Below are 13,806 nucleotides of genomic sequence, written 5' to 3'. Positions count from 1 at the left end.
CCGTGACCCAATCGCGGTCCGTGAGCCACCACTGCAACTGCTGTGCAGTGCCCTCCGAGATCAAGACATGGTCGGACAGGTTGCCGTGATGCTGGGCCCACTGAAACTTCAGGTCCCACTGCAGAGCCCGCATGCGCCGCCTGGCGTGATGCACTAGTAGGATGCAGGAGGCCATCAGCCCCAGAAGCCGCAACACTAGCCTGACCGAAACCCAGGATAGAGGCCGAAAGATGGGAATCAGGGCCTGTATATCCCAGACCCGCTGTTCCGGTGGATGAACCCGGAACTGCGCCGAATCGAGAACCGCTCCGATGAAGAGGAGCTTCTGAGAGGGGCTCAGGTGTGACTTCGGCACGTTGATGGAAAACCCTAGCAAATGCAGGAGATCCGCCGTAGTCTGGAGGTGGGAGACTACTTGCTGGGGCGAGCCCGCCTTCAACAGCCAGTCGTCGAGATAGGGGAAGACTGGAACCCCTGATCTGCGCAGATGAGCTGCGACCACCGCCATCACTTTCGTGAACACCCGAGGGGCACTGGTAAGGCCGAAGGGGAGCACGGTGAACTGAAAGTGCTCCTGACCCACCGTGAACCGCAGGTAACGCCGGTGGGCCGGCAGGACGGGGATATGGAAATATGCGTCCTGCAAGTCCAACGCTACCATCCAGTCTCCAGGGTCTAGGGCAGCTAGAACCTGAGCCAAAGTCAACATTTTGAACCGTTCCTTCCGGAGGAAGGCATTGTCGTTCCTGAGGTCCAAGATAGGGCGTAGGCCTCCTTTGCCCTTCTTGGGAACCAGAAAGTAGTGGGAATAACAACCACGACCTACTTCTGGGCTCGGAACGCGCTCGACGGCCTCTTTGGCCAAGAGGGCCGAAACTTCCTCTTGCAGAAGATTCAAATGATCCTCCGAGATACGGTGGTGCTGCGGTGGCATGGCTGGAGGGGTCGTCTCGAAGGGGAGGGAGTAGCCCCGTCGGACGATTTGCAGCACCCACCTGTCCCAAGTAATGGTACACCAGTGGAGCAGGTGATGGCGAACCCGGCCTCCCACTGGCGAGGAATGGGCCTGAAAGCTCAGACTAGGAAGGCTTTGAGGCGGATGCTGCCGGGGTGGATGTTGACTGACCGCGTCGTCCTCCAGTACCGCCTCGGCGGAAACCACGTCCGCGTGCAGGCTGGTTCTGCAGCCGGTGGCTAGGCGGACGTGAGGAGGTGCCCCTTCCTTGGCCACGAAAGGAGCGAAAAGCGGAAGTTTGTGGCCGCGGGCCGAGAGGCCCAAGGACGTGGCCGTAGCCCGGGAGTCCTTGAAGCGAGCCAGCGCACTGTCCGCTTTCTCACCAAAAAGGCGAGCGCCATCAAAAGGCATGTCCATGAGCGTGCTCTGAACATCCCCTGAAAAGGACGTGGACCGCAGCCAGGCGTGACGTCGAAGCGCCACCGTGGTAGAAATCGCCCTACCCAGCGAGTCCGTAGTGTCGAGTCCACACCGGATTGCATGGCGCGCTGCATCTCTCCCATCGGCCAGGGCCGAGGAAAGCCGCTCCCGGGCCTCCTCCGGGCACAGTGGCAGCACGTCCTCCACCGTATCCCACAGAGAGTGGGAATAACGGTCCAAGAGACAGGCGGTGTTCAAAGACCGCAGGCCCAAACTGAGCGAAGAGAACAGCTTCTTACCGAACTGCTCCAGTCTCTTGGAATCCCGGTCCGGAGGAGCGGACGGGAAGGAGGATTCGGAGGTAGAGGCCTGGATAACCAGACTCTCGGGGGTGGGGTGTTGGGACAGAAAACTGGGGTCGCCCGGAGCAGGGCGGTGGCGCCTGGCAACGTTCCTATCCACAGGAGGGACTGTGGAGGGCTTGGACCAGGTGCCCTGCAGAACGTCAGTGAGGGCCTCATTGAATTGCAGCAGAGGCTCAGTGGAGCATGCGGCAGACTGAAGCACCTCAGTGAGGATGTTAGTCCTCACAGCCACGGCAGGCAGCTCAAACCCAAGGGCCACGGCCGCCTTGCGCAGCACCACAGAAAAAGCTGCACCCTCCTCCGAAGCCACAGTCGGAGGAGAGATGAATCCAGTGTCCGGTGAGGTATCCAATCCACTGGCCTCCCCCAGTTCATCTTCCCAGTCCTGAGAAAGTCGCCCCTGAAGGGCCATAGGGTCCTCAGACCCCTCCCAGTCGCCCCCGTCATACGATTCCTGGTAAACAGGAGGAATGATCGGAGCCGGTCGATAGAAATAATGTGTCTCAAGCGGCGTCGGATGCGGCGTCGGGCGGCGCCACATCGGCGTCGGGACCGGACAGAGGCTGAACCGGGGATCGACGTCGACCGGAGTCGGCGTCGGGGGTGGTGCCGGTGTCGGCGCCAGCGGAGGAGGCGTAACGAGGTCGACCGGCATCGACGGGGCCCTCGGGGACCTGCGGCGCCGGAGCCTCCAACGGCGCCGGAGCCGCCGGCACGCGAGGTCGCCCAGTCGAGTCCGTGGGGCCCGAAGGCGCGCCAGCGGGCGTCGACGGCGGGGCAAGGCTCCTCATGGCCGAGAGGAAGGCACTGACCTCCGCCGGCGTCACATCAGTCCCAGGGACCGGCGGGTATGGGGACTTGCGCGGCGCCTGCGGCAGAGCCGCGGGGGTGGAACCACCCGGACCCTCGGCCGAGTCGCGCGACCGGCGAGGGGAGTCCGAAGAGCGGTGTCGCCTCTTGGACTTCTTGGAGTGCCTCGACTTACCGGAAGACTTCGAGCCAGACGAGCGACGATGTCGAGTGCGGCTCCGCGACCGATCCTTGGACCTCCTCCTGGACCGGGATCGAGAGGCGCGCGGAGCCGAGTGGCGAAGCTCGAGAAGCTTGCGGGACCGCTCCCGCCTAGCTTTCGAGGTCAGGGCCATACAATCAGAGCACGACTTCGCGTCGTGGTCGAGGCCCAAGCAGTACAGGCACCGGCGGTGATGATCGGTCACCAACATCAGTCGGTGACAGTCTTCGCAGGCCTTGAAACCAGGCATCCTACCGGCACCAGAGTCGAAAGTGACCAAAAAGAGTCGAAAAAAGTTAGTCAAAAATTGACTAAAGGGGTAGCTCTCCCGGATCGGCGCTTACTGGCGCGGAAAAAAGAAGAACTGATGTCAGCGCACAAGGGCAGCGTCTAAGCACTCCGACGACGTCAATCCGGCGCACGACGCCAACGACGGACGCGGAGCCGCAGACGAAGCCTAGCGACGCGCAAGGGGTATTGCTGACGAAAAATCTTCCGGATCCAGTCTGACGCCTAGGGATATTCTAAGGTGAGGAATCTAACTAACGTGTTTCTTTCAGATAAGGCTGTTTTGATAGTGAGCAGCTGGAGGTGACAATTGTGTAGAGGTTCAAGTGGTGCACACATCAAAAAGGTAAGGACCAAATTAAGGTCCCATTGGAGCATAATAAAAGGCGAAGGGGGAAACAGATGGGTGGGCCCCTTCAAAAATCTCTGTATAAGATGTGATTTAAAAAGTGATGGCTTATCCGGCAACCAAAGAAAAGGTAGTACTTCAGAGTGCCTAGAAAAGAGACTTGCTTGGCCAAGGAGAGAATGAAAAGAAGAACATCTTATAGGGAAGCAGACAAAGGGTCAACGGACTGTTTTGTACAGTATTTACAAAATGTTTGCCATCGGCATGCGTATACCGATTTCATGGAGGGATGCCTGGCTGCCAGAATAACCTCATAGACTTCGTCAGGAAGGTCAAAAGCTGTCAACTGTTCCGCTCAATCTCCATGCAAGGAGGCGGAGAGTGGACAGGTTAGCAAGGAGGACCCTTGCTGCGACAGAAGATCCTCTCGAAGATGCAGCCTGATCGGAGAATCAATGCTCCTTTGCAGAAGCTCTAGATACCAGACTCCCCTTGCCCAGTCCAGAGCCACAAGGATGACTTTGGCCCAGTCACTCCTGATCATCTTCAGCACTTTGGGCAGGAGTGGTATGGGCAGACAGGTGTAGAGGAGGCCTGTTCTCCACTCGTGACAAAAAGCATTGCCGAGCGAGAGCCGCCTTGGAAACTCCAACGTGCAAAACTGCAGAGTACGTTCTTGGGTGTAATCAGGATCCTTGGCTTGTTGGCCAGGCAAGGGTTGGCCCATGCTTACAAGGACTTTCCTTTGCGTCTGACCTATGGTTAGCCTGGTTATTATCTGATAAGGTCAGTTAATTTATAACCATTCTGACCCACACTAATACCACAACACTCAGTGGTTGGCAGTCAACTATAGTTTAATCCTCTTACACTCGCACAAGACATATGTGTAACAGGTCTCGTCCATCACACAGTACTGCACCAGCCAATCAACCAGACATCAGCAACTGAAAAGATATGGAATAACTGAAGTGATCTGTCACATACTACCGTCCAACGGAGGACTAGTCTAGTCAACCATTGTAGGTCCCAACTAGATACACGCTATGACAGTTACTATCATCCAATATCTAATTCTCACTGGAAGATGTAAAGTAACTAAGTATATCCCAGCAGATCTCCTCGACCCTTTTGTTTTTTAATTATGCCTGCTAAGGACCAAAATCTTTAAACAATATATCAGGTTAGACAGCCCAGTACTGGTTATGATCATATGAAATACCATAATGGGACCTGCAAAAAATATATCTATAGGTGATGGATGGAATCTAGGGTTTTGTGGGTTTACGTTCAACATTATGGCTAGTCATACAGCTCCGCTTATGGCGGACAACCAAAACACAAGTTTATTTCAAAGACTTCTGGAGCCAACCAACAGATGTTAGAATAGTGCACAGTATGTAGCAAATTTAATATACACAGTAATGGGTGCTGCACAGTAATTTAAGAAGGAAAACTAAGCTGACTTACTTTTGACAGAAGAGCTGTCCACAGTTCCGGCAGTGGTGACGTCTTTCAGTAAGTGAAAATCGGACGGTGCAGTCTGAGCAGCTGTCTCCCCCCTCATCTTTCACCCAGTGGTCAGCTGCAGAGCGGCCAGGTTGGTCACTGACAGACCAGCTGAACACCCTACCCCGGCTATCGCCCACTAGAATCCTACTGTGATCCCTGAAAAAAAACAAAAGGAGGAGGATATAGAGCATATCTGCTTCAAAAACAGAATTTGTTTTCCTACAGTGAGACCACTACCATACAGAGTTCATCGAGGCTAAATGTTTCATATATATGACAAAGACGCGAAATGCTAAACACCTGGTGAATAAGTTACTTACGCTTGGTATCACCTTATCTGGTAGAGACTAAATCTAGCCGCAGATTCCCTAATTAGAATTTTCCCCAGGTGCCAAACTGGATCCAGAAATTGTTCTACAGAAGTAGATCTGGTCACCGGTAGAGGGTGTCGAGCGACTCCTTTGATGTCTTCCATGTGACATTGTCAGAGTCCATATAAGCCCTCCCCTGATGAACGGACAGCAGTTTCTTCCACGACAACTTTTCGTCCTAAAACGCGGAGCCACATATAGAAACTGCCATGGAAACAGTCTGCCCAAAAAGATCCTCTTTTTGAAAGACACGTATATTAAGTATTATTGAGTGTGTGATGTCTCAGAGTTATATAAATATATATTATTATTTATCAGGAAAAAAGGGAGAATCAGTTGCAGAGTGGGGAGCATGGGTTCGTCAGTAAGGAATCTGTGGCTAGATCTAGTCTCTACCAGTTAAGGCATTACTGAAGATAAGTAACTTATTCATCTAATAGAGACATCTAGCCGCAGATTCCTTACCTTAGATTAGATACCCAAGCAATACCATCCTGGAGGAGGGTCTAAAAACTGAATCCAAGAAATATCCCTGATTTGCCTATCCTGTCTGCATAAGAAAAAGAGAGGCTGCTTGCCAGGAAGGGAGGGGTGGAAGAAAACATCCCACCAGAAAACTCAGGGAGTACCCTGTACGGGTCCGCATCCGCTGCAGGGCAAAGACATGGAAGAACAGGCAAGGCAGAAGAATAAGACAAGTGGGAAGAACACTCCATATAAACACAGCACCATATATATCGGCCAGAAGGACAACCGGTCCAAGAGACCGAGGCGGAAGGCTAAGGACAACAGCTAAAAATACAGGGCCAAGCTCCCAGCCATAGAAGTAGGCAGGGCAGAGGACTTTCACGAATAGCTGATAAAGCATTGCGAGCAATAGCAGCAATCATGGCCATCAACTACGTTAGGCAGAGGAACACTTTGGGAGAGAGAGAAGGCTCTCTGGGACTATGCAGTATAGAAAACAGAGAAAAGAAAGTATAAAACACAAAAATAGAGAGGTATGAATATATATATTCACAGAAAAAAACACAGGTTTCAGGGACGTTATAGTTAGTTGGACATTTCACTCGTACAAAACTATATATATATATATATATATTTTTTTGGAATCAAAAGACACTCGCACTCTGGAACCTTGAAAAGATTTATTTGACAGAGCCCTAGAGATAGTGCTCTGTCAAATAAATCTTTTCAAGGTTCCAGAGTGCGAGTGTCTTTTGATTAAAAAAATTAACTTGGCCTTTGGCTTGGCCCAACACCCGCACCCGCTGCTGTGCGATCCGGATCAAGCCTCATTGCATCAAAAAAAAAATATATATATATATATATATATCCCAAGGTGTACTGAAGAATGAGTGGGTGTATGAGTGTCTGAGTGGATGATTTAGTAGGTGCGTGACTGACTGTATAAGTGAGTAATTAAATGTGTCTTACTGAATGCATGGATTAGTGACTAAACTGTGTGAATGTCTGTATCAGTCTGTCAGTTGGTGTGTAGGCGGCTGCATGGGTTGGTGAGTAGCTACATGAGTGTCTATATGGGTTATTGATTGGTTGTCTGAGTATCTGTATAGGTGCCGAGTGTCTGTGTGGGTAGTGTGTGACTGTTTATAGATGTTGGAGTGGGTGATTCACAAGGTGTACGGCTTCAAGAGTGCATCTGTGAAGGGCTGTATGGGTGGGTGAGTGTTTGTATGGGTGTGTTGGTGAGTGAATGGATATCTCAGTGATACATGTGTGAGTAACTACATATGTGAAAGGCAGTATATAGGAGTGTTGAGCTATATAAATGACTATGTGAGAGTGAGTGATTGTGACAGTGGCTGTATGGCTGAGTGTGTGCTTGGGTCAGTGATTGTATAAGAGAGTAAGTATGTGTTAATATCTGTATGAATAAGTGAGGTGGTGTGTGTATAACTGTATAGGTGAGTACATGGGAGTGTGATTGATTTTTTGCAAGACTGACTAGGTGTGTGAGTAACTATGGGTGAGTGGTGGTGTGTGAGTATCTGTACAGGTGTATGAGTGCATATTTCAGTGGCTATATTGATGAGTGACTGCGTGTATGAGTGACTGTATAGGGGAGTGGATGTGTGTGTAGACCTATAAATCAGTGGGTGGGTATCTACTAACTGGTATTGGTGTGCCTATGGTTTCCAGAATGGTAGTATGTATTTTAGAGGGGGTGTATCAAAGGTTATATTAGGGTGTGAGGAGGTGCATCACGTGGATGATGTCATTTGAGATGTCATCAGTGATGTCACTGACCATGTCATAAGTGATGTAATATGTGTTGTCATCAGCAGTGCATTGCTGGGGCGAGAGTTATAGTTAGCACAACTAACTATAACGGCTGAATTTCTCTGATTTTGTACGAGTGAAATTTCCAACTAACTGTAACGTCCCTGAAACCTGTGTTTTTTTTCAGTGAATTTCTGAGGTTTTTTAAATGCTAACTTCTAACTATAATGTCCCTGAAACCTCTGGATTTTTCAGTGAATTTCAAAAGTTTTTTTAAATAATAATTCCTAACTATAAGACCCCTGAAACCTAAGGTGTTAATATACACACACTATCCCTAAATAAAGTTCTAGCGATTATAGTTCCATTCCATTCCCAGCTCATTTGAGATGTCATGAGTGATGTCATGAGTGATGTAACTGACCATGTCATGAATGATGTAATGTCTGAGGTCATTAGCAGTACATTGCGGGGGCGTAAGTCATAGTTAGCTCAGGTAACTATAACTGCTGAATTTCACTGGTTGTGTATGAGTGAAATCTGAGTCTAACTATAACGTCCCTGTAATCTTTTTTTTTTCAGTAAATTTCTAGTTTTTAAAAAAAAGTTAAGTAAGATGCATATCACAATGGATGGTGGGGGGATGGAAGCAGGGCCTGGCCTGGCATTGTGCTGCCCCCACCCAAGCTTGCTGCTCCTGCCTCCCCTCCACCAAGCCATCCATTGTTCAAGTCCATGTTAATACAGCCCTGTGTGGTCCTTGTTCTGCCACTGGCCTTCCCGCCTTCTCTGAACAGTTAGCTTGATGCCCCATCCACCTCCTCCCTATCCTCTGTTGTCAGAATCCATGCACTAGCCTCCTCCCTCCGGCCATGCATATTCTGATGTGCTGCCACTGCCCTCCATTTAGCATAATGTCCCAGTCCACTCTTCCTGCCCTCCATTGCCCAATGCTATGCCCGGTCATTGACCTCCTGCTTAGCCTCTGTGCTTAGCTTGCTGCCCCTACTCACCTTCCACCTGCCCTCTGTTGTCTGTGTGCATGCCCCTGCTCCATTTTTTTTGCCCACCATGTTCCATGGACCTGCCCCTCCTATCTACTCTGAGTGTTCTGTTGAGCTGCCACTCCCCTCCCACCTGCCTAGCATTGTCAGATGACTGTAACCTGTCCCTGCCACCTCCACCCTGCCTGTCCACGTTCCATGCCCCTATCCCCTTTCTCCTGTCCTCCATGGTCCATTTTACTGACACACCCTTCTGCCCTCCCTGGTCTGTTGTGATGTAACTGCTTCTCCTGCCTGCCCCGCGTGGTCTGTTGTGAGGCCCCTTCCCCTAAACGTTCTTGTCTGTGCCCAGCTCCTACCTCCCTTCTATCCTCCATGGTCCTTTGTGCATGCCCCTGCCCACTCCTTCTTGCCCATCATGGCCATTGTGCTGCCACTAACCCTCCCGCTTGCCATGCATGGTCTTCTGTGCTGCCACAGCCCCTCCCACCTTCCCTGTGTGGTCAGCTAGCTGCCCCTGATCCCCCTCCCACCTTCCTTCCATGGTCTGTATTTATGCCATTATAGTCTCACTGTTTCTCTCCATGGAGTGTCTTGCTTCTAGTGCCCATCCTGCCTGACCTCCATGGTCAGCTTGCTGCTCCTGCCCTGCCCCCTGATTTCCATGTGCTGGCCCCTATTCCCTCCCTCCTGGCCTGTCTGTTCCATTGTAATGCCCCTGATCCCTTCCTCCGGACCTTTATGGTCCGTTATGCTGCAGCTTTCTCTCCTGTCTGTCCATTATGGTCAGCTAGCTGTCATTGCCTCTTTCCCCTCTGTTATCTGTTGTCCATGTGCATGGTCCTGTCCCCTCCCTATTGCTTTCTATGGATTGTCATGCTGCACTCCCATCCCGCATGCCCTGTTTGGTGTATTGTGCTGCTGCAAACCCTGATGCCTGCCCTGTATGGTCAGGTTGGTGCACCTCTCCATGTCCCTCCTGTCCTCTGTTATCCGAGTCCATGTCCCTACCCCAATTCCTCCTGCCTTCCATGATCCAATGTACCATACTTGCTAACATTTTGAACTTGGTAAGAGGGAGATTTTGATAAAAACTGGGGTATTGATTTTTCCCATTGACTAACATTGAAAAAGAGGAGATTGTAGACAGGAGACAGATAAAATAAAGCCCATTGGGCTTAAAAACATTGGGCGTTTCCTGGCTCAATCGGGTCTGTTGGCATGTATGATTGTAGTACCACTGCCTCTTCCTTCTGCCCACAATTGTCTATTATATTGCCACAGCCTCTCTTGTCTGTCCTGTATTGTTGGTTGGTCTGCACCCTCCTTCAATTTTCTGAGTCCGTGCCCCTGGCCTCTGCCTCTCAACAGTATGCTAATGAACAACTAGATTGCTAACATTCTATATTTATTACAAAAGTGTGGCATGCCTGTCATCTTGATGTAATCAAAACTGTAATACCTAGAGCATTTTTGTCAGAAATGGGATTTCTGGTTGGCTAGGGCTTGCGCCAAAGCCAGGCAGAAACCACCACTCTAGTCAGGGCTGGGGAGTTACACGCCAAAGATTACCCCTGCTCACCCCCTTGGTAGCTTGGCATGAGCAGTCAGGCTTATCCCGGGGGCAATGTGTAAAGCGTTTGCACGCGCACCCAGCAACAACACCCAAGGCCCACCACAAAAGAAACTCCACACAAGGTTATATATAAAAATAGCATTTGTATTATACCAAACACATTAGATAATAAATACACACTTTACAATGTGCCACTGGCACAGGCAGAATTTACAGGGGAATTATCTACATGGGGCAGGGCCTCATGGACTGTCAGGAATAAGCACTTTAGAACTAGCACTTTGTAGGAATAACACTTTAGAACATAGCACATATAATCACTGTAGCACCAATTAGAAAATGTAGCGCACAACCAGTAGCCACTGGTAACAGGTAAGTACCACCTACGCAGCCCTAATCACCTTAGAAAAATATTACGCAGGGAACCATGAACTCACTAGTATCACTATACTAGGTAACACAACCTCCTAGGTATAAACATACATCTAGAGGGATACACAAAGCATTGTATAAATCGCAATAGGAATGAAAATAGCATAAAGGCAATGCACAGGCGCAAAAGTACACAGGTAACAATGCTCATATACCCTAGGTGAGGGCACAACACAAGAAACTGTCCCCATGCCAACTTGGCCTTTCAGGGGCTCAAACGCCCTTTGTCACAAAGTCAGGGCTGGACTGCGCAAGCCACAGCACAGGGGCACAACCTAAACGTTGCAGCTGCCCACTAAGTGCTGGGCAGCTGTGGAAATGAGCCGGGGCACCACTGTGCTTTCCCAAACGAATATACAGCACTGGAGCCACCTAGGCTCTGAAAGAAGAATGCCCCCTAGTGGTGGAGCCTTCTAGGCTCTTTACAAATAATGTCCCCCAAAGCAACGTGGGAGCCTCATGGGCTCTTTAACAAATCTTGGCCCCGTCGTTGGAGCCTCTCTCGGCTCTTAAAAAACAATGCGCCCCGTCGTTGGAGCCTCACAGGCTCTAAAACAACCACTCTGCCCCCGTAACGTTGGAGCGTACTAGTGCTCTGACCAACAATGCTGGCCCATCGTTAGAGCCTCCCTCGGGGCTCTAATCACAGAATGCCAGCCGTTGGAGCGGCCCGCTGTTAGTTGCGGGGACGCTCAGGTATCCCACTGAGGCGCCCCTCGCACCCTGTACACGAGAGCCCCCACTCACCGGACTGACACAGGGGACTCCTCCTCCGGTGCAGGCGCGGGGCTCTCTTCTCCGCCTCGCTTCACCCGGTCCCTCGTCTCGGGACAGGGACTTCGATCTTGCGAGGCTGCCGGACTGCTTCCTCGTTACAGGAGCGCGGGGTAGGCTCCCGTCTGCTTCCTGCACTTAGCCACTCCCACGTCCCTTCCGCAGCTGCCTGGCTTCCTGTTCTACCCGGCCACGGCGGTGATTTCAATCCGGCGGCAATGAGGGGTGGGCTCCCTCTTTCTTGCGCATACCAAGCGGGGTAGGCACCCGCGAATAACGTTACAAGCGGGGTGGGCACCCGCCAACGGTAAAATACAGTCAGCAACGGGGTAGGCTCCCGTTTAAGCACATAGACGCGGGGTGGGCACCCGCTCGTAATTACAATAAGCCAACAGGTGGCAGGGTAGGCTCCCACACGGTGCAGCTTCGCGCTGCAGGCCCCCAGCAGTCCACAAACACAGCGCTCCGCACCAAAAAGGAAGTGCTTTCAAGGCGCTAGGATGGGGAAGGTCCAGAAAAAGGCGCTAGATGCAGGGAGGTAAAGACTGGGCCCAGGGCCAGCTCACAGGGCCCTCCAGCAGGGAGGCAGTCTCTAGTGGCGGTCTCTCCTGGCGCCCAGCAGCAGCAGGCCCCCCTCAAAGTAGGATCAGAAGAAGAACATTTCACATGGGGTCACAGCCCCTTCTTATACACAGGTTTCCTTTGTCTCAAGGTGCAGGGAAGGGGCGAACCAGATGCAACTGGTTCCTGAGCACTTTGTTTTGCTCAGCCCCTCTCCCTATTCAGAGAACAGGCCAGGGTCATCAGTCGCACCACAGGGGGCGGAGCCAGCATTGTATGGGGAAAGCCCAGCCCTATTCAGGTCCTAGGTGTACTCCTCCCACCCATCTGGCTGCTGATCTCCCCATTCACCACTGGGTGACTCCTCCTGACTCTGGGGATTCCCTAGCCCATCACATGACCTCAGCCAGCCAATCACCAGACAAGGCACTTATCTCACACTGCACACAGAAATGCCAACTTCTAGAAGTGGCACTTCCACACTAGGTACATTGACACCGCACACATCATCGCGCAGCATTTCATCACACGAGTCCGCACATACCAAACTCGCACCTGCACTCCCCACGCATCAGGAACTACCAGGGACACATACATTCCCGCATGCATTCCTATGGGAGGGCAGGCCAACCTCACTACACTCACGCACTTTACCCTGGGACACAGTGGTAAAGTGCGCAGAAGCCAAAAATCACTAACACCAGGTCACAATAAAAGCAAAAAGTTTCAGGGTTGAACCTGCCAGAAGGGCCAAGTCCAACAATTTTCTTTTAGAAATTACATAGATGAGGGTCTTATTTGCATCAAAATTATGGTTAGTGCTCTAAAAAACTAAAATGAGGACATATTTTCTGAGTTTTCAAATTGCGACAAAGCACTTTTAAATCATTTCTTATCTTTATGTTTTTTTATCCAGTTGACCACTTGATTAAATGTTGCACTTCGGGGAAAAGATATGGTGTTACTTCCAGAGCTGCAGACTTTGCAACTGGGGAACCAGGTTGGATTCTGCTTTAGCTCGACATTCTGTGATTCTGGTCAAATCACTTACTCTCCCCATGTCTACAACCAAAATGAATTTGTCTTTGTGTGATGTAACCATTGTTCATGTAAAGCACTCCAATACCTGACCAGTCTGCACTATAAAACTGCAAAAACACAAAAAAATAAAAAGTGTTTTGCACACTTCTGTCATTGGGCTACACGTGGGCTACATCTGGGTGATATTTGTGCTACATTTGAGCTCTTTTGTCTCTGGTGGCCATCGTGAGAGATTTATTTGTTATGAAGTGTCCTAATTTCCTCATATACTGCAGTCTCCTCAGTAGGAAATACTTTCAGTTTTTTACTTTGATTCCATCAAGAAGGCATTCGGATGTGTCACACATTTGCCATAAATTCAGAATGTTAGCACTCTAGTTACTCATTAGATCACTGTAGTAAAACTACTGCTCACCAGGGAAGTCTGCTGCTGGTATTGAACGTGCATGTTTCAGTTTGCATATCAGAATTTTTTAATGAAATAGAAGAGGATTTGAGAAGTCAAAATGTGCCTAATTTTCTTTCCACAGCACCAATCATAATTTCTATGGCAAAATGAACCCCCTCATTTTGTTCCTTTGCAAATTAAATGTTTTAAGTGTTACCATTTTATTCAAATCAAGATGGCTTCAGTTGTGCCATACTTTTCTCATAAGTAAGACTGTTAGCACTCTAGTTGTTCTTTAGAACACTCTGGGACATTCTGTTATTGGGCTATAAGTGGGCTACAGCTGGGTGATGTTTGTGCTACATTTGGGCTCTTTTGTCTCTGGTGGCCATCTTGGGAGACTTATTTGTTATGAAGTTTCCTAATTTCCTCATTTATTACAGTCTTCTCAGTAGGAAATACTTTCAGTTTATTTTTCAAGAAGGCATTCAGATGTGTCACACATTTGCCATAA

General features: G+C 50.1%; 1 protein-coding gene across 10 annotated transcripts in view; it reads right to left on the bottom strand.

Annotated features, from left to right (window-relative positions):
• WDFY3 (WD repeat and FYVE domain containing 3) overlaps positions 1-13,806 on the bottom strand; it is a 1,391,721-nt gene that overhangs the window by 30,144 nt on the left and 1,347,771 nt on the right. For all 10 annotated transcript variants that reach the window (XM_085636566.1, XM_085636564.1, XM_085636563.1 and 7 more), the window contains one exon: positions 4,860-5,057. In XM_085636566.1, the coding sequence (XP_085492692.1) occupies positions 4,860-5,057 (198 nt within the window). The remainder of the gene's footprint in view (positions 1-4,859; positions 5,058-13,806) is intronic.

The sequence above is a fragment of the Triturus cristatus genome, chromosome 2_1, assembly GCF_964204655.1.
Source record: "Triturus cristatus chromosome 2_1, aTriCri1.1, whole genome shotgun sequence".
NCBI classification, from domain to species: domain Eukaryota; kingdom Metazoa; phylum Chordata; class Amphibia; order Caudata; family Salamandridae; genus Triturus; species Triturus cristatus.
This window is presented reverse-complemented; position numbering and strand designations above follow the sequence as displayed.